This window comes from Chinchilla lanigera, unplaced genomic scaffold (genome assembly GCF_000276665.1).
Source record: "Chinchilla lanigera isolate Chin_1 unplaced genomic scaffold, ChiLan1.0 scaffold00017, whole genome shotgun sequence".
Classification (NCBI taxonomy): Eukaryota; Metazoa; Chordata; class Mammalia; order Rodentia; family Chinchillidae; genus Chinchilla; species Chinchilla lanigera.
This window is the reverse complement of record NW_004955418.1, coordinates 174,940-200,334: the sequence shown is the minus strand read 5'-3', so window position 1 is coordinate 200,334 and position 25,395 is coordinate 174,940. Positions and strand designations below refer to the sequence as shown.

Sequence of the window (25,395 nt, the reverse complement as noted above, 5' to 3'; positions counted from 1 at the left end):
TTTTTGGTTTTTCTCCGGTACCGGGAACCGAACTCACGACCTTGCGCTTGCCAGGCAGGCGCTTTTTGCCGCTGAGCTAAATCCCCAGCCCCTAGCTTGTCTTAATAAGCTTTAAATATTACTTCTCACTTTTTAGATGTTAACTTTTTATTAAGGGATAATATATACTTTGAATTTTACTGAAAGCTGAAAAATTGCCAATTTTTCTTGATCTAAAGTATCTATGAAATACATTTTAAAAGGCCAAGTTCTTTCTTTCTAGATTATTGTGTATTGAATGAGTCTTTTTCAGCTATCTCAAATTGGTTTAAGTAGAAGTACAAATGACTACCAGTCAAGAAGATAAAGTCAGTGTTGCTATATCTGGAAATTTCTTTACTTTCTATGCATAGAATCTCTCAGCTACATAGAAGTGATAAATATGGGAGAAAAATGAATCTAAAGATATGTAGCTATGCCTGCAAATAAGATTCAGGGTATCCATATACTACAAATGAAACAGGCTTACAGATAAAAACCATAAAGAGAATTAAGGCATAAAAATGGAGATGGGGCAGGAGACTGAATCCAGTCACAAGTAGCAGGCCTATAGACCCAGTCTATAGGCCTGTAAACTAAGATGTTTTACCTGTAAACTAAGATGAAGTAAAGCTCCAAACAGCTCTCTATGGTTGCAGTTAGAAATGAGCTAATTATTGGTAATAAAAGAAGCAAAGAAAACAGTGGAACTAAAAACTTGCAGGGCACCATTCTTTGATTTAGAGAACAGAACTGAAATATCCTCATGGAATGAAAACCTTAAGATGCCAAGGGAAGATCTGTTTCTGAAACAAGCTGGGGATATAGCTCATCAGCACAAGCACCTGCCTGGCAAGTGCAAGGTCCTAAGTTCGATTCCCGGTACAAAACAATAAAATCAGTATTTCTGAAACAAATTCTGAAAGCTAGACTGAGGCAGCTTCTAAGTCATCTGATGAGAACAGATATTTGTGAATGGAAAAGTGGGGGGGACATGCAAAACAAGCTTCCTCAAATAAAAAAGTATAATGCTTAAGAATAAATCTGTGTTGGGAGCTAGGGATTTAGCTCAGCGGCACAGTGCCTGCCTGGCAAGTGCAAGGTCGTGAGTTTGATTCCCGGTACTGGAGAAAAAAACCAAAAAACAAAACAAAACAAAACAAAAAGAGTAAATCTGTGTTAAGCAATTTAAGTGCAAGAAAACAAAAACAGCAAAACAGGAGAATACACACCCAGGGAAATTGTAATAAAATACATTAATCTTCAGAATCTGTTTATGAATTCTGAGCTGGTCTCACTACATTGCCTATACTGGGCTTGAATTTAGAGTCAGTCCTCTTGCCTCAGCCACCCAGAGTGCTAGGATTACAGGAATACACGGTGCTATTTTAGGTAGGTGTGGTGGTGTACACCTACAGTTCTAGCACTGTGTAAGGCTGAGGCAAGGAGATAACAGATTTGAGCCCCAGCTGGACAACTTAGTGAGATCCTGTCTCAATTAATAAAATAAATAAAATAAAATAGTACTTGGGATATAGCCCAATGTAAAGCCCTAGACTCAGTCCCCAGTGTTGAAGGGAAAATGCTGTTTTAAACTGTGACAAATAGGCATGAAATAGTGTGGAAAAATAAAAGCTGGTAGTGAATCACACAGGTGTACAGTATATGCAGTAAAACAAAGTTTGGTGAGGTTGGGAATTAATATATAGATAAACACTGTTGACTGAATTAGTGAATGAGTTAGTATATTAGAAAGTAAAACATGAAATAGTATAGTGTAGCACAGAGGCAGAAAACAAGAAATATGTAAAAGAACAAAGGAGAAAGAAAATACATTGAAAGGCTCCACTGTGCATCTAATAAGTGTTCCCAAAGGACATGATTGAAATTGAGGAAAATGGGCAGTGTTTGAAAAGGTAATGATGTAGAATTTTCTGAAGTTGAAGCTAGACGTGAATCCTTGATTGAAAAATCCTATCAATTACAAAACAGAACAAATCAGCCTATAGAATCTTAAGGTTGGGCTGGGGATATAGATCAGCGGCATAAGCACCTGCCTGGTCATGAGTTCGATTCCCGGTACCCCCCCCCAAAAAAAAAAAAAGAAAAAGAATCTTAAGGTTAAAGAAAACTACTGTTTTAAAAGCTACTAGAGCCGGGTGTGGTGGCGCACGCCTGTAATCCCAGCACTCGGGAGGCTGAGGCAGGAGGATTGTTGCGAGTTCGAGACCAGTCTGGGCTACAAAGTGAACTCAATGCCAGCCTGAACTACATAGTGAAACCCTGTCTCAAAAAGACAAAAAAATAAAATTAAAAAAAATAAAAGCTACTAGAGGGGGGAAATGAAATGTGTTATCTGCAAAGGAACAGCCATCAAAGTTTTGACATTTTCATCAATAATAAATCATAAGAGGCAATGAAAAGTAGTAATAGCCTCAAGATACTGAGAGAAAATGACACAGTGTAGAATTCTGTACTCAATTACTAGTCCATAGAAGGAAGAATGTTTTCAGAGCTACAAAGAGTAAATAGCTTACACTGTCAGATCCTTGCCAAAAACCGCTGAAGAATCTGCACACTGGTCAGCAAATGGAGTCCTGGAGGACGATGTGGGGTGCAAAAAACGACGGTAAGCAAAGAAGCTGGTTTTAAAGCACTAAATTTTTGAGGTAGAAATGTTCACTATAGAAAACAAGGATTTTAGAATAAACAAAATGTATCTTTTTATGTAATATATATTAGCAGCAAACTACTTCTGAGATTTTCTTTTAAGTTATTTTAGTTATTTTAAATAAAGCATAACTATTGTACATTAGTTTGGAATGTCAGCAGTTCTTCTGTTCATCTTTTATTCTGTAATTTGGTCCTTCTACAAAATAGTTGAGGATTCCCATTACTGAATATTAAGAACAAAGTTTATTTTGACTAAAAAGTAATGAAATAGTAGCTGATTAGAAAATCTATCATCTACACATTATTTGAGAGTAATAAATGAACACCATATACAGATAACTATGTGTAAGCTCAAATTTTAAGGTATAACAGAAGCCAGCTATTCCAGTTAACATTTGATTGTTATATTTTAAAAATTCAGTGAGCTATAAAAATTTAAGCAAATGATAAACACTTCCCTCTTACATTGTTTCCATTTTTAAGATCCTTAATAGAAATTCTGTATATAGCCTGACAAGATGCATGCAAAGATGTATATGTAAAGTATATATGTATATATACATACAAAAATGTCTGCATATACATCATTAGCTTTGAATGCATTTTTTAAAAATAATTTAGGTGCATCTGTAGAATATACTACCAACTGAAAGATTCTAGTAAAAGTTTCATCTCAGCTGTTGAGGAACATTGGCTATTGAAAATTCTGAGGCCAAAGAACTGCTCTGCAGCTTGTTACATGTCAGGCTTACAAATTAGTCAAATAAAATTGAAATGTCCACCTAATACATTTTTTTCTTGATGTTTCCTTCTAATAGCAAAAAGGAAGTATCTTCACAATGAGCTTTCAGTTTTTAAAGTTTAATTACTAAAGAAAAATTTCAGTGATTTTCAGAAATACTAAACTGTAAAAGTACTGTTTTCTTATAGTTGAATTCTTCATCTAGAATGTATTTCTGATATCTTCCTTTGGATTATCCCATTTAACACTTTATGTTTCCATTCTGCAACTCTTGACAACTGGTTCAGATCTGTTAGGTTTACATCAATCACATCTTTCAAAATTTGCTCCTGTGTGTATGTACAATACTGTAAATAGGAGGAGCTGTACCAAACTTTAAAAGCAACCTAATGAAAAGTCCAATAATATAAAAAACAAAGTACGGCCACTACATTTACTACATTAGTAAAATATAATCCTTTTTGTGCTTTTAAAGTAATATTGTAATTTTCCTCTTTTAACTTGTCAAGAGGATGAAGTAAAAAATTATAGGTGGCCTACTGTTATTTTTTAATCTAAAACCTTAGACCAAATTTTATTAATACACCTATCAAGTTATTGAAATGATGACTTCATATAGTTTTCCCTTTAAAGATGGCAGTTGCAGGTACAAAAATGCAGAGATGTTTACAGACTATAGATACTACTTGAAAAGATTCTTCAACACCAGTTTGGTACAGGGTTTTCTAATCTAGCTGGAGATTCACAAATTCTCCATAATCAAACTGATGTCTTTGATTTAGCTGACTAATGATGTGTCTAGTAATCTAGTTAGGTCTCTCCAAGGAAGACACACATAGGAGCCATCTGAAATAGGTGATGGCTGTACTAGTGCAGTGATCCATTAAGGGCTGAGTGGTAAAACTAGACTATTGACCCAAGGGACACCTGAAGGTGGGATGCCCAGAAGAACTCGTGTTCCTCTTGGTAAGTGTCTGTGTGGTATCTGATGTGGATGTTTCACTCCTATTACTGTGATCTATAGAATCTTGAGAACTCTGAAAATTTGAAATCATAGAAGAAACCGTACTTACCCTGATGCTTCTTACAAGATTTGTAATATCTCATTTGAAAAAAAAGTGTTCTTCACAGTATCTACAGCTGCCAGGAAACTTCGTGATGCTTTCAAGGGCCGAGGCCATTCTGGACGCGCTCTGTCACTTCTAGGCGCGCGTTTCCGCCGCGCGGGACAGTATACTCCGTCTTCTCAGGGCATAGCGTACTCCGTCTTCTCAGGGCAGCCAGGAAACATTTTCCGCCGTAGCCGCGCTGAGAGCTGTGGTCTGCACAGGCGGTTCGAGCACTTTCTGACTGCGGACTGCGGAAATCGTCTTCTGTGGCCTCGCGGCGGCGTAGTGTCCGGCGCGGGGTGGGCGGGGGAGGCCAGGGGATGGTGCGGCTTCGGCTGCTGTCGCAGGGGCTGCCCGGGCTCCTTTGGAATCCAGGAGCGGCGCTATGGGTCCCCTTGCTTCTCCACTGTGGCTTGGTACAGAGGTGGCGCCTTCCCGGAACTCGAGTCTGGCCTTGATTGGTCCCAGCAGTCAAGGGCCTAGGGTGGTGTGTGCAGGGCTCGCCTCCCCGGAATGGGGCCGCCCCGGGGCTTGTAGGACACTGGAACCCCACCGCCCCCGCCCGCCGTGCGCCAGTGGCATCACGGGCGGTTACTGAAGACCCGAAGGCCGTTGGCACAGGGTCGCGAGCCTGGACAAGCAGGGGCAGAGTGGTTGGGCGACCTCCAGGGCAAATGACGAAGCCGGAAATCTACTTTTTAAACCAAAGTAGTGGTAAAATTCTAGATAACAGGAGGATATAGTAAAGGTTAAAACTAGCCAGATCTGGGTGTGGTGGCGCACGCCTATAATCCCAGCATTGGGGAGGCTGAGATAGGAGGATTACTGTGAGTTGGAGGCCACCCTGAGGTATATAGTGGATTCAGGGCCAGCCTGCATTACAAAGTGAGACTCTGTCTCAACAAACAAAAAGGTGACCTAGAAGCGTTTTGTTGTTCAGAAGCATAAATTACTAAGTAATTTAAAGGACTTTTAAAAAATACGTCAGTAATCAGAACAAATAGAAAGCTATTGAGCTCCATTGTTAAATGGCAGAGACTTCTGCATTATTACACTAAATTCAAAATAAAATATAGGGTTGAAGATGTAACCAAAAGCATTTTTAAAGATAAATACTCCAATTTGTAAAGCAGTTATTAACCAACAGTCTGTCCTCTGAATAAGATAGACAACTTTAAACTTAGAAGGAAAATAGTGAGATCTATATCTGCAGTGCTAGGATTTTTTTCACGTCTCTATGAAATTAGTAAGTCAGATAGATTTAAAAAATAGTTAAAGATACAAAAATTAAGTTTGTTATAAGCCACGTGTTGTGGTGCATGCCTGTAATCCCAGCACTCAGGAGGCTGAGGCAGGAGGATCACTGTGAGTTTGAGGCCAGCCAGGGCTACATAGTAAGTTCAAGGCCAGTCTGAATTACAGAGTGAGACCCTGCCTCCAAAAAGAAAAAGTTGCTACTGTAGAGAGGTAGCGTTGTTTCCAACAAATATACTGTGTATACTTTTCTAGTACCTAGAATATTATAAAATTTGTCCATGTTTTAGTCCACAAGAGTCTTAGTAAGGAAACCCCAAATTCCATATATTGTCTATATTCCCTGGCTTCTGTTGCTTTAAAAGTCAGGTGCTAGAGAGGTGGCCCATGCTAGGATTATAGGCATGGGCCACCTCCCCAGGCTCAGAGTCTCTTCTTTTTTTTTTTTTTTTTACCGGGAATCAAACTCAGGACCTTCTGCTTGCCAGGCAGACACTGTGCCACTGAGCTATACCCCCAACCCTCAGAGTCCCTTCTTTAAAAAACTATCACGCCCATCACAGTTACTATACCTGTCATAAAAATAGTTACAAATAATGTTAATTTACATAAAAGTAAAACAATGTTGATTCTAGCATGATTTAAAAAATGGATTAATCTGCTTAATGAAGCCAATTTGAGCCCTGATACTTAAATTTGAATATTTATATTTACTATTTTCAATTAGTTTATTTAATAGAATTGTGTTTGTTTTTATAACTAAATTATCCATTTAGGACCACCATAATGATTAAACAAAATTCCTAAACTAGATTATATGCGTAACTGGTTTCCCACATTTCTGAAAATACTTTAAGTATAATCATCTTTGGGTTTAATTTCCTCTAAAATTATGAAGGACAGCAAACTTCAATTCAGTGAATGTAACACAGCCACAAAGTACATGGCTCACAGTCCATTCATGTAAATAAATACCTTCATATGCAAGCATGCTATTTTTTTGTGTGCAGTCTTAAATTCAAAATAAAAGGCCAAAAGGTTGAAGTATTTTCATCACTGAGGGTCAGACATAATATGTTTCAGTTTTAATTTATTTTTCATACTGAGGAGGACTATTTTGTTGTGACCATATAGAAACTGATAATGCTGTTCCAGAAAATACACATAGATTAAGAATCCGAGTGAAGCCCAAAGAGCTACATCCAAATGGAAGCTGATTTAACCCAACACTTAGTCACTAAAACGATTAGGGGTGAGGAGAGAGGAGACACCAAGACCCACGTCACCAATTCTCCCCAAAGTTAGAGCTGCTCAGATACTCTGAACTACTTCTGCGCTGTTAGAAGACACCAAAATAAAACATAAACGACCTTAAGTCGCTTTATCCCCTTTCAGATCAGGCTTACATAGCAGCACGTGTGCACTGAACACCGTCTCTGTCCCCGGAGAGCGGGCGGGGCAGGTGCAACCCTGGCGTTCCCGGTGCCCCCAGGTCTCCCACCTCGGGTGCTACATGGGAAGATGTTCAGATTTGTTGCAGCTTTCTTCTCAATCTCAAGCGAAAAGATGTTCAGATTCGTTGCAGCTTTCTTCTCAATCTCAAGCGAAAATCAACTTTTCACTGGTGGTGTCGCAGTGACAAACGATTATATATAAAACAGGAATAATAAAGTATTAGGACGATCCATTATATTTGAGATTAAACTTTATGACTTGTCACTGTCATACTGAAAGTTTTTTCTTTAGTCAGAATTGGTGTAAAAAGGACTCACTGAGCACCGGCCCGTCCTTGCACGCTTCGCCGCAGGCGTCAGGATGGTTGCGTTATCAAGAGCTTGGCTAACCAGCAGTGGTTTGTGACTTTTTAAGAAGCGTGGTCATTCTCCTTAGGATCTTTAGCAGAGGTCTCAAAAGCTTACTGTGTCCGCGGGGTTTTGTTTCGTTTTTTGTGCCAAGGCCATGGGCACCTGGTGACCCTTCTTGAGCCCGTGTGTTTCCCACAGCAGCCCGTGACCCGTCCGCAGCGGCCGGCAGTCGTGCACGTCGTCCCAATGGTAGGCGCGAAGCTTCGGCCGCACGCGAAGGGCGCGCGTGCTCCCGGCAGTGTGCATGGTCGTTCGGACCGCTCCGGTCGATGAGCGCTCCAGCAACCTCCGTTCGTCCCGGAAACCCGGCCACGGCCAGGTCGGGCTCGCCCGCACTGGGTCCGCGGTTGCCACAGTCCTGAGGACGCGCGAGCTGGCCGGTCGCCTCTGAAGCCGTCCCCACCTACCCCAAGCTGGGGCCGAGGAAAGAGGCTCCCGGGGCGGGGCAGACACGCCACCGTGTGAGTGGCCCTGGAACACCCGAGCTACTTAAACTTGTAATCTTGGAAAACGGTTTTCTGTGTTTATGAAGGAAAAATTTAGAAATAATTTTTATGTTAGAGTTAGTCCTCAGGGGCTGGGGATATCAGTGGCACAAACGCTTGGCGAAGGCAAGGTCCTAAGTTCGATTCCCCCCCCCCAAAAAAAAAAAAATTAGTCCTCAACAAATGTGTACACATAAAGCTAATATTCAGAAGTAGTATATAGAAATTTGATTCCTTTTCTCCTGTTTCATTTTTATTTTTGGTACCGGAAATCGAACTCAGGACCTTGTGCTTGCCAGGCAGGCGCTTGTGCCACTGAGCTATGTCCCTGGCTCTTTTTTTCCGTTTAAAAAAAAAATTTAATGATCAGATAGTCTGGAACAAATGATAAATGTTGTGGCTGTATGTTATTTAATTTAATTTTGGTGGTAAAGATTCAGCCTAGGTTTCATACTCGTCAAGCACAAGCTGTACCATGGAGCCACATTCCCAGCCCTGTTACTACTTCGGAACATAAACATCACAGAGCTGGGTGTCCTGATGAGTACTTTTAATACCAGCACTTTGGGAGACGGAGGTAGGAGGGACACAAGTTTAAGACTACAATTTAGTGAATTAGTGGCGCCCTGTGTCAAATACAATATTAAAAAAGGGCTTGGGGCAGTTGTGGCTTTCTTCACAATAGCCTGCCCTGGGTCCTCAAGGGTGTACTTTAAGCTTGCTTTTTCCTCTTTTACTTGGTCCAAGGCTGCTATGCACAGCCAGTTTCTCCCTCATTCTTCAGTTTTACTTTAAAAAAAACTTTACCACTGTGAAAAGGGGGGCTGAGGGCTGCATACGTAGTTCATTGAGAAGACCCTGGGTCCAGTCCCAGAACTGTCAAAAAATTGTATATAGTGTTTGTGTATATATGGTGTGTGTGGGGGTGTGTGTAATGTTTTCTCAGCTATTTTCTTTTTTTTTTTTTTTTAATCAATTTGGACTCCTTATTTCTTAATGCATTTGTTAATCTCAGCTATTTTCTCAAAAATGACTATATTCAAACCAAAACGAAGCCAGGTGTGGTGGCACACTTCTATAGTCCCACTATATACATGATTCATGAGCACTTGGGAGGCTCAGGCAGGAGGATCGTTGGGAGTTCGAGGCTACACAGTGATCTCAAGGCCAGTCTAAACTTCGTATTGAGGCCCTATCTCAAAAAAGACAAAAAAAAAAAAAAAGAATGAATTTATAATTAGTAGGAAAATAGGTAGCTTTTCATATCTTTTATTTCAGTAGTTGTATTAATATGTTGAATTTTTGAAAGACTCATGATGTGGATTTTAGGCATGTACTTTCTGATCTTTTTAACATCTATGGTAATATTTTAAATATACAGAATTAACAGTAGTTTTTAATTTAATTTTTTTTTCCTTTTTGGAATCAGAGTTTTCTCTATAGTTCAGGCTGGCTTTGAACTCACTATGTAGCCAAGGCTGGCCTTCAATTTGTGGCAGTCTTCCTGCCTCACCCTCCCAAACTCGGGGATTACAGGCCTGCACTACCAGGACCAGAAGAGAATAAACTTTAAAAAAAAAAAATGCTGAGCCGGATGGTGTAGTGGCACATGTCTGTAATCCCAGCACTCTGGAGGCTGAAACAGGAGGATTGCTGTGGTTTTGAGGCCAGTGTGGGCTACAAAGTGAGTTCAAAGCCAGCCTGCCCTACAAAATGAGACCCTGTCTCAAAACAAACAAAAAATTTATTCTAAAGCAGAGGATTCAAAATCTTTAGGGTTTGCCATTACTTGAAGGACCAGTTAATACTGATGGGTATTACTGCCAGGCTTGAGAGATTAGGACAACAATGGGAAGAAAGGAAAAGTGATGTTAATATTGCTTGTCCATGTTCTAGTAATAATGTGTTATCAGATGTCGATCATCAGTGTCTGAAGTTTAGCTGCTAGTAATTTTTTTTAACTTTTTGTTTTGTTTTGTTTTGTTGTTTTGTTTTGAGAAAGGGTCTCCCTGTGTGGCCTGGGCTGGCCTTGAACTCAGTGAACCTCTGCTGCCTTAGCCGCCTGAGTGCTAGGGTTACAGCTGGGCACTACCACACCTGGCTAACTTTTCTTTCTCTTACTTACCTAATACACAGTAAAAACTTCAAACCTCTGTACTGAGAGGAAAGATTTGAAAGGTCAATTCTGCTTATGCTCCTTCCTAGTAAACAACATTCAGTCACTTAATTCTTTTACACATTAGTTGTACAATGGTGAAAAAAGGTGCACATGCTTTCCTAGAGTTTATAGTGTAGTAGGAGAGACATTACCTAAATATTTGCGCAAAGTAGTGTACCATTTCAGCTTCTGAGGAAGGGATTTTGTGGAGTTGCAAGTCAATCCCAGGAAGAGATCTAGCTTGAAAGTTGAGGAGTCCTTCCTTGAAGAAATAACACTTGATTTGAGATGTATGGGATGAAAAGGAGTAGGGGAGAAGTGTTACAGAAAAGAGACCCAGCATGGGCAGATAGGCCCTGAGGCGGGAAGAGAAATAGGTTGCTAATGGAGCCTTATCCCTGGTAAGGCTGATTGTAATGGTAATTCAGCAATCAGCTGAATGGAAAAAACGGGACAAACTAATTTGTAGGGCTTTGTCAGTGAGGTCTTTTCAATGTATGTTCTTTTTTTCTTTTTTAATGTCATTTGCCAGGAAGTTAGATTTACCTGCCTTTGAATGTAAGTTCAGGATCTATTCTGAAGTGAAATTATTTTGGCATTATTTCTAATTAGTCGTTGTTGTCTAATCAACACATGTAATAACAAATTAGAGCATAAACTATTTTAATAGTTTGAGTGATACTATATCAAGATTTTATTTATTTATTTTATTGTATCAGGCTTTTTAAAAATGTCTTAGAATGGGTCCGTCACTACAGTCCTGTTTAAAGTTTCTAATGGTTTGACAATCTGCTAATTGCTGTTATTCTTTAAGATGTGGTATAGTTTTGTAAACACACTAAATTGTATTCATTTGGCAGAGCACCTGTTTTCTTTTTTAATTGACTCAGTGGTAGCTAAAGAACTTTCTGAGATAATTTAGAATAGAATTGAACTAAATTCTTATATAATCAAGTTTTTCTTAGTAATAAAACAGATCCAGAAAAACAAGAATTCATGTTTGGATACATAATTAAAGAAAGATAGGTGAGAACTTTTCATAAAAGGAAAGTGTCACCCACATTTCAATACTTAGGTGAATGTAGTAAGAGCTTTCAGTTTTCCCTCTAGATAGTACTACTCACCATACAACAGTGCTCCTTTTAGTGCCATTTGCTAAGGGCTGTTAGAAGCTGTTTTATCATTCATTCATTCATTCTTTTTTCCCCTCATTCTGAGGATTGAACCCAGGGCATCACGCAGGATCTCACTTCTTTGCTCAGGCTGGCCTTGAACTTGTGATCTTCCTGCTTTAGTACCCCAACGGTGCTAACATGCCCAGCAGCTTATTCATTTTTACTGGTAAACTTCCTAGTACGAATAATGATCTTTTTTCTTTTTTTTTTTTATCTTTTTACTTCTGTAAGATTATACTTCTTGCCTTTGACTAATCAAGTATTTAATATCTACTCTTAAAAAAAACAAACTCTGCCCATTAGTGTATTCTTTTTCTGTTTCTTTACTCCTAAAATATTCTTATGTTTCACTTTAAGGATTTGTTCCAATCTGTTGATAGAGATCTTAGTAACTTCTGATAAAAGATCAAGATCCTTCTAGTCACTGTACAGTTTCAGGTTCCTTTTTCAGAGTTCAGATGAATAGCTAGGGAAGTATCTTCTTAACCTCAGCATTAGAAAGTTGAAGTTATTTCTCTTGAGGATTACACTAAACATTTGTATTATCTTTTTTTCCGTACTGGGAATTGAACTCAGGACCTTGCACTTGCCAGGCAGGTGCTTGTGCCACTGAGTTATATCCCCAACCGCATTTGCACTATCTTTAATAACTATCTCTTGGTATGCAAAAGTGAACTTCCCCTAAAAAGTTATACTACCTAGTGTGGACTGAAATTAATCCTATACAGTATAATGGAAGAATTGAGGTAATATAAGGCTACATTAAGTATGTATTAAATCTTAAATGTTTCTCATATCATTAGTGCTAAACTCTTACAATAAATGTTTAATAAGTTGCCCTGGTGGGTTATCTTTTGTTTAACAGGAGCATGAATCCGAAGGTGGAAGAACACCTTTGATGAAAGCTGCAAGAGCTGGTCATTTGTGCACTGTGCAATTTCTTATCAGCAAAGGTAAAGAAAATACAAGTGATCATTTACAAGAGGCTACACTGTAATTTCTGAAGGAAAAGAAGAACCTGAATGTTGGAATTGATGTTAAGACTACTGTAGTTACAGTATGAGTATTGTACTGTAATCTTTTTAAATGTGCTGTATATTATGACACAAAGTACCACAAGCTGGGTGGCTAAAAGAATAGAAATTTATGGGGCTGGGGATTTAGCTCAGTGGCAAAGCGCCTGCCTGGCAAGCGCAACGTCGTGAGTTCAATTCCTGGTACCGGAAGAAAACCAAAAAAAAAAAAAGAAATTTACTGCTTCCCACTTCTGAAGGCCAGAGGTTCCAAGTTAAGGTATTGGTAGGTGAGCTTCCTCTGAGTCCTGGGAGGAGAATACGTCCTGTGCCTTTCTTAGCTTCTGGTGCTTCCCTCAAAATGTTTGGCATTCCTTGATTGTGGCAGTGTAACTCCAGTATTCACATGGAGTTTTCCCTCTATATTCTGTTCTTTTGTTGGTTTGCCTCTTTATTATATTCTTATTCTTTTATTTAATAAGCATAGTGTTTGCGTGGTGTTTACTGGAAATTTTCTGTAGTAGTTTTAAATTTTTGTCAAAACAGCATATGATTGCTTCCTAAAATTGGAAAAGCCAAATGTAAATGTCCAACTATGCTAAATAGATGTTTAATACTTAATGGTAAGACAGTTCTGCTGGTGATAAGAATAGGAAGATAGAAAGTCTGCTACGGTAATTTTTTTTGTGGTACAGTTGAATTAGCAGTATATAAAGGTCTTGTTTCTTATTTTTGCCGCGAGATCTTGCTTTGTTGTCCAGGCTAAACTTGAACTCCTGGCTCAGCGTTCCAAGTAGCTGGAATGGTAGGCTTAGCTATACCAACTTATTTTTTTTATATTCTACTTGCAATTCTATTATTAGAAGAATATATATATTTTTAAAAGGATATACAGAATCCACCAAAAAATGTATACACACTTCAGGAAGAGAAAAACTTGTATAAATATTTTAATACTAAATTTATTGAAAAATCACTAGAATAATACAAGTTACCATTAGCCTCTACAGTTATAAGATGTGCTCAAAGTAGTGGCCATAGCTTCCAGACATTTATTAATATGGCAAACTGCTGCTTGGGTAACTTTGGTCATTGAGATTGCAGCACATTCATTTTCAATTTCTTTTCTAAGGGCTGGCAGTATAGGTAGGTTTTCTGTGGGTAACACTATCTGTTGAAATAACATTATTTTTCTTTTCCTGAAGTGTGTATACAATTTTTTGTATTTAGGCAAAGAAGTTCAACTGATAGATGAAGAACTAATTCAAGACAGCTTACTAAACTGAAATGTTGCTGAACACATTTTAGTTTGAATTATTCTACACTGTCATTCTGTGGATCAGAATATTAATATCATTAACTTCATTTGTCTCAGTCCTTATGTATGGTATCAGTGATACTCAGATATATCTGATGGAAGATCTTGGGATAGAATGCTAAAGTGCAAGGAAGACCCAGTCAGGGGATGTCATATTATTGAAATTAAAATGTTGCATTTACAGTTAAATAGAATATTTTGTGACTAAAAATGTAATGTAAGATTTCCTCACTTGAAATGTTCCTGTTTAATTGGCTAAAACTAGGTTTATTTTCTTCATATTACACTTCTGCTGCCAAATAAGGGGTACCTCAACATAATGTTCTATAACATAGTCTGTAAAAGCCATTTACCTCAACCACACAGAAATAATGTAAAGCTGAATAATTTTGGAGTTCTCATGTGATTCTTTACTAAAAAGAATGCCTAGTCATACCCAGTAACAGCCCTACTAGGGAAATGATCAGGCTTGTCAGGAATAGGAACACACTGATTGCCGATTTTAGTTTTTCTAGGTCATACAAACTGCTAAACAGTCCCACAATCTAAATTTGTTAGCAATTTTAAAAATAATCTCATGTTACTAATGTAAGACTCTACATTGCTGTGTCTTATTTTTCCCAAAAGATACTTTTATGCAACTTGGGATTACATTCAGTTAGATGTATATCCTGAAAAATTAAATGAGTTAGTAGTTTTACATACTGGCTAGTGAAGTGACTGTAAGTTCTTGGCTCAGCTTATTTTTCTCTTATATAAAATAAGTCTGGAATTGAAGAAAAGAAAAGAATATTTGGATAGTGTTAATATTCTAGTTGAGACCTTTTGGTTCTCTATATGGTAGCTGAACTAAAAAATTAGTTCCTTTTTTCAGGGATCAAAAAAAATTTATCAAAAAAGAGGTTAACACCAGGCATGGTGACCTGTAATCTCAGTACTCTGGGAAGCTGAGACAGAAGGATCACAATTTAGTGAGACCCTGTTTAAAACTAAAAAAAAGGCTGGGGTTGTAGCTCATTGTGAAGGCCCCTGTACTACCACCCAAAAAAAAAAAAAAAAAAAGCTAAGAAAAAATTTTGCACTTAAACGTCAGGTCATTATACAAAACTATGGCAAACTTACTAGTCTTTGAAATAACATATTTGGATAATCTTGTTTTCTCTCCATATCTAGATCTGTCTGATTTTTTTATTTTGTTTTTTGAAACAAGATCTTACTGTGTAGTCTAAGCTAGCCTCGAGCTCACAGCAATCCTCCTGCCTCAAATGCTGGAATTATAGGTGTGCACCACCACACCTGACTCTGTCTCATTTTTTTTTTTGTACTGGGAATCGAACTTACACTTGCCATGCAGGCGCTTGTGCCGCTGAATTATATTGCAGGCCCTCTCTGATTTTTAAATTACACAGTACGAAGAATTATATTTCTCTCTTTTGGCAGGGAATGGTTTGAGACAGAGTCTGGTTATGTAGTTCAGACTGGCCTTGAACTCACTCATAATGATCCAGGCTGGCCTCAACTCATAATGATCCTCCTGCCTCAGTCCCCTGAGTACTGGAATTACAAGTGTGTGCCACCAAGCCTGGCTCTGTACTTTCCTTAAATGTTAGTTTTTAAAAATCTATTTTGTTTCTATTTTGAAACCTGGCTATATTACCACTTTCTAGACATATATCTAAACTATCTAGAAACATTCTGAGAGTTACATAAACAGGTATTTTTTTGATGCTTATATTAACTTGTGTGTATTTATTAATCTTAGTCTTCTAGATTTCCACTTAAAAAGTGATATTGAATGAACAAACTACAGCTATGTGCAACAATATGGATTAATCTCACAAATATAATACTCAGTGAAAGAAGTCAGACACAAAAGAGTGCATTGTATGATTCCATTCATATAAAACTTAAAAACTAAACCAATTTGGAATTCAGTGTAGTAGTTACCACTGGTGGGGGTCGGTAGTGACCAAGAGGGAGCATGAGACGGCTTCTGGTACGTGGATCATGTTCTGCTTCTCGAGCTGGGTGCTGGTTACTCAGGTGTATTCACTTTGTGAAAATTTTGTGAACTATACACGATTTTTACACCTTTTTGTGTCTATGTTATACTTCCCAAAAAAGCTTTAAATATTGTCTGTGAACTGTATTGATTTCAACCTTTGCTAAGATTACTGTGTTTCTTTAAAGGTGCCAATGTGAATAGGGCTACAGCTAACAATGATCATACGGTGGTATCCCTCGCATGTGCAGGAGGCCACCTGGCAGTTGTCGAGCTGCTCTTGGCTCATGGAGCTGATCCCACTCATCGACTCAAGGTATTCTACTTAAATATAAGTAAATAAATAATATCCATTACTTTGAAAATGTTTGATCTCTTAGTGTTTATACTCTTTACATGAAATTTGATTTATATGAAATGTTTAAGAAAAAAATATATTTCAATCAGTTTATAAAAAGAGATTTCCAAAGAATTGATTATGGTATTAATTCTTTCTCAGGATGGTTCAACAATGCTTATTGAAGCTGCGAAGGGTGGCCATACTAATGTTGTTTCTTATCTGTTGGATTATCCAAATAATGTACTGTCAGTTCCTACCACAGATATATCTCAACTTACCCCACCTTCTCAAGATCAATCTCAGGTAAGGTAAAATGGAGTTTGTAAATAAAAATATTCTTCAAAGTGATTTGAAAGTTTTTGTTGAAAATTATTTTTAAGCAAAGTGGTATTGTTTCCATTTTCTATAACATAGTGAGATAGTCATGATCCTAAATTCTTTAAAATTTATTTTTACAGCCACATGGAAATTTTTTGTCTCTTTTTTTTTTTTTTTTTGAAATTTTTTGTCTTTATTTACTGAAGATAGTAGTTTTTTTAGCCGGGCGTGGTGGCATATGCCTGTAATCCCAGCACTTGGGAGGCTGAGGTAGGAGGACTGTTGTGAGTTTACGATCAGCCTGGGCTACAAAGTGAGCTCAAGGCCAACCTGAACTGCATAGCAAGACCCTGTCTCAAAAAACAAAACAAAACAAAAACTATCAAACATAAGTATTCCAAATTGTTTTCTTACCACAACTAGGTTTTTAGTTTTAACTGATATGAACAAGGCTTTCTTTTTAGGAAGAGGGTAATATTAATTTTACTTGGTTTAAATCATTTACTACTTGTAGATTGTCTCAGTCTCTCAATTAATATCTCAGAAATTGTTCTTTGGCACAGCCTTTTTTTTTTCAAGCTTTAGGAAATAAAGTGAATTTGGTGGTATATAAAGAAAATCTAGGGCTGGGGATTTAGCTCAGCAGCAAAAAGCGCCTGCCTGGCAAGCGCAAGGTCGTGAGTTCGGTTCCTGGTACCGGAGAAAAACCAAAAAAAAAAAAGAAAATCTAAACCAGTATCTCGGTTTTATTTATGGACTTTGTGTTAGTCTTTGATCTGAGATGATTTTTTTTCTGAGTTGACTTTTTAGGTTCCACGTGTACCAATGCATACACTTGCCATGGTTGTGCCTCCCCAGGAGCCTGACAGGACTTCACAGGAGTACTCCCCTGCCCTTGTAGGAGTACAGAAAGGTTAGTTGTTGAATTGTTTGCCTTGAAATTGGTTTTTCCACCTAATTAAAAATCTAAAACTATAGTTTAATAGTTCACAGTTACTATGTAGCTATAGTTGAGATAGATAATTCTGACATGCAGATACTTTTGCAAACTAAAGACATAAATGCTAGAAAAAATAACTTAGGTTTTTTTTGTTAGTATACTGTTAGATGTAGTTTTCAACTGGCACAGATGAAAATGCTTAAAACAAACCAAGTTTTTAATTATATTAAAGTAGAAAATTGTATCAGGCAGTGATTTTCCACTTCTTAAACCAAACAGTAGCATAATAAGAACGAAATGTATGTATGCTATATAATTAAATCTTTATAGGATCAATTCAATAAATGAGTGAGAAGTTTCAGAATTACATTCAGTTTCATTTATGTAATACTGGAGTATAGTGAGTTAACATCTGTCAATATGTGGACCTGGACAAATAACTATCAAAATGTATATAAATAGGACCCAAATGACTATTAAAGTATAAACTATGTAAAGGGCTAGAGTTTATGAGCTTTGTTTATTTTCTGCTGTCTTTTCATCTGTAGATACAAAGTGCCTTCAATGGATAATCATGCATTGTTGTAATATCTGAGTTCTCTAAAGTAAAGAAAATAGGTAATTTGTAGGAGTCTTTAAAACTATGTAAGGACTGGGGGTATAGCTCAGTGGTATAGCATTTGCCTAACTGCACAAGGCTCTGGGTTCCATTTCCTAGCATCCCTCCCCCACAAAAAAACTAACCTAAAGTATTTATGAACATACCAAAAAATTTATGAATTTTTATGATTATCAAATTCTGGATTACTGAAATCACAATGAGATATGTAAATGTATGTGAATATCTATTACTATGGTTAGGCGCAAACAGAAGCTATTTTCAAATTATGTCACCTTATGTAATTTAAAGTGGTGAGGGCCTTCACCAAAGATTAATTTTAAGGGTGAATATCTGTAATGTATTTCAGAGATGAAATATCTGTAGTTTCTCTCTCTCTCTCTCTCTGTCTCTCTCTCTCTCTCTCTCTCTCTCTCTCTCTCTGTCTGTCTCTCTCTCTCTCTCTCTCCCTCTCTTTTTAGGCAGGATCTTGCTATATAGTCAGGCTGGGCTTGATTTCACTGTGTAGCCCAGGCTGGCTTTGAACTTGTCACAATTATCCTGCCTCAGCCTCCTGAATACTGGAATTATATGTGTGCACCACCACACACAATTTGTAGTCTCTTTGATTCAAGCTGATTCTAGCAGTTTTCCCTGTCACCCCCTATTCAAACTTTTCCTTCTTTTCTCTTTTCTTTTTTCTTAAGATAGAGTCTTTCTATGTTGCCTGTGCTGGCCTAGAAGTTCTGGGTTCAAGCAGTCCTCCTGCATCAGCCTCCCAAGTGCTAGAACCATAGGGGTATGCCACTATGCCCAGCTTTTTTGCTGATTGTAATGTTAACAATTGAAAAGCGAGTTTAGGAATCTAAGCATGATAACCGGCTAACAGCCTTTAGTAAAATATTTAAAATTTCTCTTTTTGGGTTTTTTTGTTTTGTTTTGTTCTTCGTTGTTGTCTTTTGTTTGGTAAAATCCTATAGAGGACTATAGTAACATTGGCTGGGAAAATTCAGTACTAAATGAAAAATCACTTTAAAAAAAATTAATACAAGGGTCAGGGATATAGCTCAGTGACACAAGTGCCTGTCTGGCAAGTACAAGGTCCTGAGTTCAATTCCCAGTACCAAAAAATAGAAAAAAAATTAATACAAGTTGGCATGGTGGCACATGCCTGTAATCTCATCACTCTGGGAGGCTGAGACAGAAGGATTGTGAGTTCAAGCCCAACCTGGATGATTCAGCAACATCCTGTCTCATAATAAAAGATAAAGAAGAGCTGAGGATATGGCTCAGTGTGAAAGCCCTGGGTTCAGTTCCCAGTACAGTATTGCCAAAAATTCTTTTCTAATTAATTGATTAACAAAATAAGAGACAAGCTACATAGAATGTGTGCAGAGAGGAAAGAAAACATTTTAATCTTCGATTTAGTATGTAAATAAACTCAAATATTAGTAATTTTTTTGTTTGTTTTTGGTTTTTTGAGACAGGGTCCCCCTCTGCAATTCAGGCTGGCCTTGAGCTCACTTTGTAGCAGGTCTCGAACTTGCAATGATCCTCCTGCCTCAGCGTCTAGAGTGCTGGAGTTACAGGTGTTCACCACCATCCCTGGCTTAGTGATTTTTAAGTCGATATTGAATTACATTTTTGCTTACTGAATGAAGTACCTTATATATATACTACTTATTTCTCTGTTTTGATATTTTATTATTTACTAAATAGTATAAAAATGAACTAACCTTCTAAGGAAACTATCATTTTATTAAATTCTTAGGGAAGGGAAAAAATTAATGTTTGTAACTGTGTACTTCCTGTTGTTAGCTACCTACCAGTGCTACAGGATCAGAATGTGTTAATGCATTGTGTTACGCACAGCATAAAATGCATGTTACATCAGTTGATGGCATAAAAGTACTTACTGATTTATGAGGATAGTCAGAAAAGCCTATCTTAAACTAAGGTGCAGTACTATTTTTTGTCCTGAAAGCTGCTTTTTTTCCTTAAAGTTTCTCTTTATATCTCTAGAAAAGTTTTGAGTATGAACTTGATGTTTGACCTTTTTGTTTTTCTTTTAAATCTATATATTCTATGTAGCGTATGTGATTAGAGATGGATGAAGTACCCAGGTCTTACTCTCTAGGAGTCTCTTTCTAACAATCATCCTTTCAAGTTATTGTAACATTTTAACTCCTGTCTAGTTTTAATAAATATTTTTATTTATATTCCCATCCTTTTGAAATATATTCATATCCTTAAATTTTACCCAGGTGTTTGATATATATTCTACTCAGATATCCTTTTTTTTTTCTTTTTTTCCCCCTTTTGAGATGAAATTTCACTAAGTTGTCCACACTAGACTCAAGCCTCCCAAATAGTTGGGATTATAGGCATGGAGCACCATGCGTGGCTTCAGATATTCTTTCATGCCCCATGTGTTCCATTTCTAGGCTCTACCCATCTGCGTTTATATACTCCCTCATTTAGACAGCTAATCTCATTGATCTGCTGTTGGTTTTCAAGGATTTAAGCTTCTTGATGGCATCTAAGAGGTGCCTCAGTATCATCTCTATGACCAAAATATGAAATTGAGAATGACAGACACAGCTTTCTAGCATTATTTAACTTTATTAACTATAATTATAAATTTCCAGATGGAAAAGAATATAAAAATAAAACTTTTTGACTTTCTTTTTTTTTTTTTTTTTTTTTTTTTTTGAGACAGGGGCCCGCCTTGCAGTTCAGGCTGGCCTTGAGCTCACTTTGTAGCCCAGGCTGGTCTCAACTCGCAACAATCCTCCTGCCTCAGCCTCCCGAGTGCTGGGATTACAGGTGTGCAGCATCATGCCTGGCTGAAAACCTTTTGACTTTCCAAAGTCAATCTTATAAATATATTTGTTGATTATAGACACTTTGTGTATCTAATTTATTTGCTGTACATATTTGGTTCTACAGAAGATTCATATAGATCTTCTGCAAATTGTGTAACATAGAATTAATCTGCTCAAAACACTTAAAATGATGTTGGGATAGGAATACAGCTCAGAGGCAGAGCACTTGCCCACCATGCACAAGGCCCTGGGTTTAACCCCAGTAGCACAAAAGCAAAAATAACTCAGGATAAAACATATCTTTTGTGTGTACTTCAAGCCCTCTTTAGAAGTAATTTCTTTTCTCTGAGCTTCTGCGGTATGTTACTTTATTGGAGTTTCCTTCTGGCTCTTTCACTCATGTTCATCCCCTCCGCGCCCCCATTCCTAATGTTTCTCTCTGTTTTACAGTATTTGTTCTTATTTCTCTTCGTATTTCCCTGCTTGCCCCATGGGCAGTCACTCTAATGCGTTTGATACACAGATTCTTTGTTCTTATAAGTTCTTAGAAAGTGTTTATGACTTGATGTGTGTTCTTAATATAAACCATGCGGTGCTATAGATCCCATTTTTTTTTCACTGAACACTTTTTAAGTTCTATCCATGTGTCTTCCTCTAAACTGTTTATCCCTGCAGTGCTGCACTTTACCTTATATCCTTTACTGTATATCCTGCTTTTTTTACCTGTTCTTTTTCCAGTGATGGTACCAGATTGCCATTAATTTCTTACCACCATGGACAATGCTGTGATAAATCCTTGTAGTGTACTTTTATAAGTCTGTGTAAGAAGCTGGGCATGGTGCCACACACTTGTAATCCTAGCACTCTGGGAGGTAAAGGGAGGAACATTGCAAATTAGAGCCCAGCTTGGGCACTTTAGGGAGACCTTGTCTCAAAATGGAAAAATTTTAAAAGACTGGGAATGTAGCTCAATGCAGAAGCCCTGGGTTCAATCCCCAGTCTCTCTATCTCTCCCTCTCTGTCTGTCTCTCTGTCCGTCTGTCTCTCTCTCTCTCTCTCTCTCTCTCTCTCTCTCTCTCTATCACACACACACACACACACACACACACACACACACACACAAATCTGTGTGAGAATTTTGTTAGGATATTATCTATTATCTTCCCTTTTAGACTGTAAGCTCCTCAGGGGCAGGGTTTATGCTGCTCATCGCTGTATGCCTTGTTTATACTAGAAGCTCATTGCTGTATGCCTTGCTTATACTAGAAGCTGGTATATTTGTTGGATAAACTAATTAGAACATAGATTATTCTAAGGGCAGAAGAAAATTTTTTGAATTGTTAAGAGACACATTGTAATTAAAGAGGATGTTTAAAAAAACAAAAAATTACACAGTGTTGAGAAACACTGAAAACAAGTATAAGTGTAAAGTAAAAACTAAATTAATATACTGCTATGAAGTAGAGATAATGTTTTTATATCAAATCATTAGAATTATATAGAAAAATTATATATACACTGAACGAATGTTCCTCTGTAAATTTTTCTAATCTCTAGTCAGGTGTTTTTACATAGCCATGCTTGTATGAATTTAACATATGCCCAAATTTAATAATATCTTTTTTACATTTAATTGTTCTGAGTAACAGAAGAAGGGTCAAGGGAATCTGATAGCATGTGGAACACAAATGATATGTCTTTGGACACTCTTGGTTAAAATGTTAAAAATGTATAACACACCCAGTTTGGGGATTTTTGAGGCAAGTATTTAGACATAAAGGAAAAATTAGGCATTTCCAGCCCACTGGTTTTAAGTTTTTACTTTGACCAAAACTGTATATTTAAACCCAAAGCACAACATACATCAGCTTAACAAAAAACCGATTCTATAGGTAATATATGTACTGTACTACACATTGCATTTATGTTATTTTCAATTCTACTTCATCAACCGTATTTACTATATAAGACCCATTTGAGAATGCTGCTCATAAATATAGGGCCAGAGGCCAGGTGTGGTGGCACATGCCTGTAATCCCAGCACTTGGAAGGCTGAGGCAGGAGGATTCTCAAGAGTTCGAGACCAGCCTGGGCTCTGTAGTGGGTTCAAGGCCAGCCTAAATTGCATAGCGAGACCCTGTCTCAAAAAAATAAAATGAAAAACAAAACAAAAATATAGGGTGCTGTGTGATAGTATAAGAGTCAAGGGAACTACAGTTTAAGGTTTTGAAGTCGATTAGACAAAATCACATAAGGAAACATAAAAACAAGTCTGCATTCATCTGTAGATAATGTATTTTTTCCTTTGCCACATTTTTCTATTGCACAGTATACTCATTAATTAGACCCAAAAATGATAGGACTAAGCTCACTTCAATAATAAATGAAATAGTAAATATATATTCACTCAGTTCCCTCACTCTGTATCATGGTCTCTACTGAAAACTTTCTCATTTTTTTTTTTTTTTTTTTTTTGTCTTTGAGACAGGGTCTCAAAAGTGCAGTTCAGGCTGGCCTTGAACTCACTTTGTAACCCAGGCTGGCCTCGAACTCACAATGGTCCTCCTGCCTCAGCCTCTCGAGTCCTGGGATTACAGGCGTGCACCACCATGCCTGGCTCTCTCATTTTCTTAATTGGAGAAAAAGTGTGAGGCAAACAGCAACAACAAAAAAAGTAATATAGAAACCAAATTTTAAAAAACAAAATGGTGACTTTATATTTTTAAATTGTACTTTATGGGGTTGGGGTATAGCTTAGTGGTAGAATGCCTGCCTTACATACTCACCCACATTCTATGGGTGCAGTCCCCAGCACCCCTACCAAAGCCATAGCTAAACTGTACCTTAGGGCGTCACCAATAAATAGATTTATGTAATTGTGTCTGACAAGAGATGGATATCTTATTTTCTGGTATCTAGTAATACTACCTATTGAACATTTTTGTTGTTAAATGAACCCTTGTGACACCATTGCTTTACTCAGGAATTGGTGTTGCTACAGCTTCTAGGATTAAGTAGATGACATTATCTGATTTTTCCAGTCTGGCTTATTTTTGATGTTAGGCCTTGTGTTAGAGCTTTGATGTGTATTGAGGCGATTCTGCTAACTCCCTTGTTACAGGCACTCAACCACTGACTAACTATTTGAGGAGAACTTTCTGTGCATTGCTTCCACTCTGCTATATTCCCTGTATACTCTGGTCTGTAGTCTTTTTTTGTTTTGTTTTGTTTTTTTCTGGTACCGGGAATAGAACTCACAACCTTATGCTTGCCAGGCAGGTGCTGTGCCACTGAGCTAAATCCCCAGCCCCCTGGTCTGTAGTCTTTTCATTCAGTTAGATAAGTTGCTCTCAGTGACCTTGTGCTTCTAGCTGCTGGCACAGTGTTTGTGAACAATAGACAGCATCGTTTCTGTGTATTAATGTCCTCGAAATTCTGATTTTATTTTAGGTCATCTTACTATTTGTAAGGATTTAAATCTGTGAATGTCCCACGTGGTCATAATACAGTTACTAGTCTGGTTAATATTAATCCTAATTATAATTACATAGCAGCTATACAAGGATACTTTGAAATTAAAGAACATGTAAAGGAGAATCCAATCTTGCAGAACTTCTGAATTTATTTTTCTAAGGTCATTGCATTTATTACAAGATACATCCTTGCTGTGCCAATGGACTTAGATATTGTTATTTGTTACATTTTAACCTGTTGTTATTTCCCATTTCTTCCCTGTTGATTATTAAACACTTTTCACTTGATCTTAGCCAAAAGGCCGAGAAGCGATGATTATTAAGCACTTTAATAAGTGAAAACATGGGTTCCTATAAGGCCTGTGGTGGTAGTGAGAAATTTCTCTTGCAAATCTAGTGGCTTTTGCTCTGAAATAATAGTCTTTCCTCACCACTTTGCCTAGGTAGAAATATATATATAATTGAATATAAACAATACACTTTGCTGAAGTTTACTTTTAAGGAAAAAGTCTGTGAAAATAACTGTAATCATATTGGAATTGAAGTTTTCTTATCTTGGTAAAGAACTTTCTAGGGGGAAAACTTAGTTTCTTTCAGTCAATAATAAAATATTTTGCATGTATGAACTACCTGCACTGTTGAAATCTCCAATTCTAGCAAACAGGGAGACGGATCTCTTACTTACTTGCTTATGTATATATGTTTAATGCTTATTTCACCCTCTTTAGAGCATTGTAACATCTAAGGCATTTAAAGCATTGTAACATTTAAAGCATTGTAACATCTAAACATTGTAACATCTAACTTTCCTTAAATTTGAAAATCATTTTCAGTATATTAGATGATTTTATTTTTAAGATTCTTAAATTACCCACAGTATTCATGTAAACTGCAACCCAAAAGAATAGGTAACTGTTGTTTTACCCAATTCTTTTAATTTACATATCATACTACTAACTCATTTTAAATATACAATGTAATGAGTTAGTAAATTTACCCAGTTGTGCGACTATCACCATCATCTAGATTTAGAGCAGTTCCATCACCCCAGAAAGACCTCTTGTATCTATTTGCAGTGGAGCTTCATTC

The 25,395-nt window shown here is 37.3% G+C and overlaps 1 protein-coding gene and 1 long non-coding RNA gene across 11 annotated transcripts in view; one reads left to right on the top strand and one right to left on the bottom strand.

The window, feature by feature from the left end:
• The window catches only part of LOC102008945, an 18,625-nt gene extending 13,295 nt beyond the window's left edge, over positions 1 to 5,330 (bottom strand). The window contains exons 1-2 of one of the 2 annotated variants that reach the window (XR_001233499.1): positions 4,507 to 5,330; positions 2,556 to 2,700 (exon numbers count right to left, since the gene is read on the bottom strand). This is a non-coding gene — a long non-coding RNA (uncharacterized LOC102008945). The remainder of the gene's footprint in view (positions 1 to 2,555; positions 2,701 to 4,506) is intronic. The other variant, XR_001233498.1, reaches the window with a different exon arrangement.
• The window catches only part of LOC102006032 (ankyrin repeat and KH domain-containing protein 1), a 124,809-nt gene that overhangs the window by 58,925 nt on the left and 40,489 nt on the right, over positions 1 to 25,395 (top strand). For 7 of the 9 annotated variants that reach the window (XM_005382032.2, XM_013512892.1, XM_013512890.1 and 4 more), the window contains exons 11-14: positions 12,345 to 12,432; positions 16,001 to 16,128; positions 16,312 to 16,455; positions 17,281 to 17,383. In XM_005382032.2, coding sequence (XP_005382089.1) covers positions 12,345 to 12,432; positions 16,001 to 16,128; positions 16,312 to 16,455; positions 17,281 to 17,383 — 463 coding nt within the window. The remainder of the gene's footprint in view (positions 1 to 12,344; positions 12,433 to 16,000; positions 16,129 to 16,311; positions 16,456 to 17,280; positions 17,384 to 25,395) is intronic. The other 2 variants (XM_013512893.1, XM_013512895.1) reach the window with 1 other exon arrangement.